Here is a 6,000-nt window from a genome sequence, read left to right as displayed (position 1 = left end):
TCTAGGGATGACTGGTCAGCTGTATGGTAGTCTTTCATTACTCTAGGGATGACTGGTTAGCTGTATGGTAGTCTTTCATTACTCTAGGGCAGAGAGGGCTGGCTGTATGGTAGTCTCTCATTACTCTAGGGCAGAGAGGACTGGCTGTATGGTAGTCTCATTACTCTAGGGCAGAGGACTGGCTGTATGGTAGTCTCTCATTACTCTAGGGCAGAGGGGGGATGACCCTTTCATTACATCAGCTGTACATCACGTTGATAGGACATGTATTTCCTTAATGAATTCTGACAGACAAAAGCACAACACTGCATCAATTAGTATAACATTTATTAAATAACTACTTCGAACACCCGTTCAGATCACTTTCTGGCACGGATATCAAAAGATATACAACTTTTACCTACATCCACACAGCTCTGTGTGGAAGTAAGATATATTAAAACAATTCAAACATTCATCAAAACAAAAAACAACAACAAGAAAAATAAACAAGACAACAGTAAACATGAATGATGCGGCGCCACTCCCCCTTGAGCCAATAGGGACGCCGCGTGTGACTAACAACATCTCAGTTAATTACCATAGCTCCTGTCTTGAGCCAATCAGTGTAAATTTTTGTAAAATGTCAGATCTCTATGGCAAGAGGCATCATTCACCCAAGTTCAATCCACAAATTGTCCCAGTGTGCTGTCAGATAGCGTGTGAGAAATGGACGGAGACAGATCCACACTCCCCTCACGGATTTCATTGTGTGGGACAATGACAAGTTTTCCCCATTGTATGAGACTGATCAGGTAGAAATGGAGAAAATCTGGTAATCGAAGTTGGATTAGCCTTCTCTCTCCCACTTTTTGGCACACAAGATGTCCACTAGCTCTGGTCCAGGGCACTAGACCGTTCCTCTAACTAGGACTAGAGCTAGGTGACCACTAGAGAGACTTTAAACATTTAGTTCATTATGAAGGCACTGATCAACAGGTATTATAATTGTCTGTAAATATATAACCGTATCTATAACATAACTTTGTGAAAATACTGAACAAAAATATAATTGCAACATGTAAAATGTTGATCCCATGTTTCATGAGCTGAAATTGAAGATCCCACAAACTTTCCATTTGCACAAAAAGCTTTTTTTCCCCTCATTGTGCACAAATGTGTTTACATCCTTGTTAGTGAGCATTTCTCCTCTGACAATACAATCCATCCACCTGACAGGTGTGGCATATCAAGAAACTGATTAAACAGCATGATCGCTACACAGGTGCACCTTGTGCTGGAGACAATAAAATGTGCAGTTTTGTCACAACACAATGCCACAGATGTCTCAAGTTGAGGTAGCGTGCAATTGGCATGTTGACTGCAGGAATGTCCACCAGAGCTGTTGCCAGATAATTTAAAATGTTAATTTCTCTACCATAAGCTTTAGAGAATTTGGCAGTACGTCCAACCGGCCTCACAACCGCAGACCAAGCAGGCCCAGGACCTCTACATCCGTCTTCTTCACCTGCAGGATTGTCTGAGACCAACCATCTGGACAGTTGATGAAACTGTGGATTTGCACAACCAAATAATTTCGGCGCAAACTGTCAGAAACCATCTCAGGGTAGCTCATCTGCGTGCTCGTCATCCTCACCAGGGTCTTGGCCCTGACTGCAGTTCGGCGTCGTAACCGACTTCAGTGGGAAAATGCTCACTTTCGATGGCCACTGGCACGCTGGAGAAGTGTGCTCTTCACGGATGAATCCAGGTTTCAACTGCAGATGGCAGACAGCGTGAATGGCGTTATGTGGGCGAGCGGTTTGCTGATGTCAACGTTGTAAACAGAGTGCCCCATGGTGGCGGTGGGGTTATGGTATGGGCAGGCATAAACTAGGGACAACAAACACAATTGCATTTTAATCGATGACAAATCTGAATGCACAGAGATACCGTGACGAGATCCTGAGGTCCATTGACGTGTCATTCATCCACCTCCATCACTTCATGTTTCAGCATGATAATGCACGGCCCCGTGTCGCAAGGATCTGAACACAATTCCTGGAAGTTGAAAATGTCCCAGTTCTTCCATGGGCTGCATACACACCAGACATGTCACCCATTGATCATGTTTGGGATGCTCTGGATAGACGTGTTCCAGTTCCCGCCAATATCCAGAAACTTCGGACAGCCATTGAAGAGGAAGTGGGACAACATTCCACAGGCCACAATCAACAGCCTGATCAACTCTATGTGAAGGAGATGTGTCACGCTGCATGAAGCAAATGGTGGTCACACCGAATACTGACTGGTTTCCTGATCCACGCCTCTACCTTTTTTGTTGTTGTTGATATGTGACCAACAGATGCATATCTGTATATGCAGTCATGTGAAATCCATAGATTAGGGCCTAATACATTTATTTCACTTGACTTGATTTCCTTACAGTTCATATAACTCAGTAAAATCGTTGAAAAAGTTTTTTTTTCTGTGTATATTTCAATGTAAGATGATATTGTCCATGGGACTGATGTATAAGGCCTAGCCCAGTGTTTTTCGTCTGTAAATCAATTTCAACTGACATCCTGTGGACTCTTTCAATACAATAACACACAAACTTCTCCCCCCCCCATTTTCCAATACTTTGACTTGCTTGCCTTTTCGCCCCCCCCCCCCCCCAAAAAAAAAACACAGCTACACAAAAAGATAAGACTGAGGATTTACCATTAAAAAAATAAAATTAAAAAATAAATAAAAATTGTTAACTTTCCAAATAAAAAGGTTTTGAGCCCAATACACATGGAAGTGAGAACTTTGTCATACGCATTCAGAACTAATTTCAGTTGCAACAGCAGCCTTAAAAAATATATTATATTTTAAAAAAAATACGATAAATCTAGAATATAAAGCAGGATATTTTTCAAAAGTCCACGCTGCAGATGTCACTCAAATACTTCAAAATGTACTCTTTCTAGATTAGTACGAGCTGTCATTATGGTTTTGCCCAACACTACGTCGTTACTAGTTATAGTAGAGATACTATAGATTGTATAGGCTGTGTAAAATAGCTTGGTTCACAGTTGTGCTATAGTGGTTCTGGTTTAATGGTGAGGAAAGTGCTGTGAAGAGCACAGCTTTTACCTCCAGTCTATAGAGTTATAAAGTTGGACACAAATCTCTTCTGGGCCACAACTGGGGTGTATTCATTTGTGCGCTATGAACGTTTATATTGCACGAATTCAGGTAGGTTCCTCCCTGTTTGCTTTCCTAGTGAATACACCCCTGTTGAATATGCTTATGGTCAAGTTTGTTTTGAATGGCCCGGTGCCCTGGGTAGGCAGTGTTTGTACATTTTAGAGCATTGCATTGGTCCTTAAAGTGAAATCTCCACCCACCAGGGGCACTGGACCATACAAAACAAACCCGCCCATAGAAAAGTGCGGAAGGAAACATTTGAGTTGGTTTCAAACTGTATGAAACACACGACTTGTAAAACAATAATCGATAAGATATCTCACTTCCTTGTAAAGTGTGTCAAATAGTAGACAAGGTCTTAAAAAAAGGAACTAAATGATACAAATCTAACTTATTCCAGACATGGCTAAATATGTACATAAACACAACAAACAAAGGAGGGGGGAAAAGTGTTGAATTAACAGTATGCAGATACTGGGACTAACAGGTCGACAATATATTACACATCAGAAGCAGCTGATGCTGGATTAAGACAGTACAGTAGTCAGAGTCCTACCAGTCAAGACAGTAAAGTAGTCAGAGTCCTACCAGTCAAGACAGTAAAGTAGTCAGAGTCCTACCAGTCAAGACAGTACAGTAGCCCTACCAGTCAAGACAGTACAGTAGCCCTACAAGTCAAGACAGTACAGTAGCCCTACCAGTCAAGACAGTACTGTAGTCCTACCAGTCAAGACAGTACAGTAGTCCTACCAGTCAAGACAGTACAGTAGTCCTACCAGTCAAGACAGTACAGTAGCCCTACCAATCAAGACAGTACAGTAGCCCTACCAATCAAGACAGTACAGTAGCCCTACCAGTCAAGACAGTACAGTAGTCCTACCAGTCAAGACAGTACAGTAGCCCTACCAATCAAGACAGTACTGTAGCCCTACCAGTCAAGACAGTACAGTAGGTCTACCAGTCAAGACAGTACAGTAGCCCTACCAGTCAAGACAGAACAGTAGCCCTACCAATCAAGACAGTACAGTAGCCCTACCAGTCAAGACAGTACAGTAGCCCTACCAGTCAAGACAGTACAGTAGCCCTACCAGTCAAGACAGTACTGTAGTCCTACCAGTCAAGACAGTACAGTAGCCCTACCAGTCAAGACAGTACAGTAGCCCTACCAGTCAAGACAGTACAGTAGCCCTACCAGTCAAGACAGTACAGTAGCCCTACCAGTCAAGACAGTACAGTAGCCCTACCAGTCAAGACAGTAGAGTAGCCCTACCAGTCAAGACAGTACAGTAGCCCTACCAGTCAAGACAGTACAGTAGTCCTACCAGTCAAGACAGTACAGTAGCCCTACCAGTCAAGACAGTACAGTAGCCCTACCAGTCAAGACAGTACAGTAGCCCTACCAGTCAAGACAGTAGAGTAGCCCTACCAGTCAAGACAGTACAGTAGCCCTACCAGTCAAGACAGTACAGTAGCCCTACCAGTCAAGACAGTACAGTAGCCCTACCAGTCAAGACAGTACTGTAGTCCTACCAGTCAAGACAGTACTGTAGTCCTACCAGTCAAGACAGTACAGTAGCCCTACCAGTCAAGACAGTACAGTAGCCCTACCAGTCAAGACAGTACAGTAGCCCTACCAGTCAAGACAGTACAGTAGTCCTACCAGTCAAGACAGTACAGTAGCCCTACCAGTCAAGACAGTACAGTAGCCCTACCAGTCAAGACAGTACTGTAGTCCTACCAGTCAAAACAGTACAGTAGCCCTACCAGTCAAGACAGTACAGTAGCCCTACCAGTCAAGACAGTACAGTAGCCCTACCAGTCAAGACAGTACAGTAGCCCTACCAGTCAAGACAGTACAGTAGCCCTACCAGTCAAGACAGTACAGTAGCCCTACCAGTCAAGACAGTAGAGTAGCCCTACCAGTCAAGATAGTACCAAACTGAAGTCTATATACACTTAGTAGCAACATTTGATATTCAAAGTTGTTGTAGAAATATTCTATCAAAAATGTAAAAGTCTGACTTTTGTAATCGATACCAGTAAAAAATAAATAAAAAATAAATAAAAAAGGCTCTTATTTAGCTTTGGACAGTCTTCTTCACCCTAGAAAAAGAGGGTTGTAATAAATTGTTCTAGTGTCTAAAGTCATTAGAGATGTTCAAGTTATACCTACAATAGATAAAGTTATGGCAATATACATAAAACAAATGGTACACGACAGTACTACGCATTGTACCCATAACATCAAGGTTCTGTGCAACATTAATTTGACATCAAAAAAAGGGTCTCAAATGACACCGTAAAGAGTCCCCATTACGCCGTCACATCCCCACATAGTGCACTAGTAAATGGGTTGCCATTTTAGATTTGACCCCAAAAACAACACTGACGACAGAGCGGGTGACGTCTGTTGGGAAAATGTGTCATAGCTGAAGTGGGCGGGACTTAAACCAGGAAGGCCGTCAGTCATATCATGGAGGGGGGGGGGGGGGGGGGGTAAGATATGTTGTCCTTCCTTGCCATACGGAGCTGCAGTTTTTAGAAACATTTTCTGGTTTTGGCCTTATGTTAGTTTGAAGTTCAGAGACTTGAAGCAGCAGTGTGATTGGATGGAAGCAGTATCTCCTTCGTGATAGGTCCAGCCCCCTCATTAGCCCCACCTTAGTGCAAGCAACAATCAGTCACCCCATTGATCCATGAGTTTTCTAGAACCTACACCATGTTGGTCAGTTCTGTGGAGTCGGTTTTGGAGTCTGCCTCATTTTCCCTGTGAGAACAGAACAGAGAGACCTGGGGGTTACACACGACAGACAAGCAGTCCATTAT

At 43.1% G+C, this 6,000-nt stretch overlaps 1 protein-coding gene across 1 annotated transcript in view; it reads right to left on the bottom strand.

Moving 5' to 3' along the window:
- Positions 1–310: 310 nt before the first annotated feature.
- The window catches only part of mfsd2ab (MFSD2 lysolipid transporter A, lysophospholipid b), a 45,851-nt gene continuing 40,161 nt past the window's right edge, over positions 311–6,000 (bottom strand). Inside the window, exon 14 of the mRNA XM_071369027.1 lies at positions 311–5,941. Within this exon, the coding sequence (XP_071225128.1) occupies positions 5,887–5,941 (55 nt within the window). The 3' untranslated portion in view covers positions 311–5,886. The remainder of the gene's footprint in view (positions 5,942–6,000) is intronic.

Source organism: Salvelinus alpinus, chromosome 26 (genome assembly GCF_045679555.1).
Source record: "Salvelinus alpinus chromosome 26, SLU_Salpinus.1, whole genome shotgun sequence".
Taxonomy (NCBI): Eukaryota; Metazoa; Chordata; class Actinopteri; order Salmoniformes; family Salmonidae; genus Salvelinus; species Salvelinus alpinus.
This window is presented reverse-complemented; position numbering and strand designations above follow the sequence as displayed.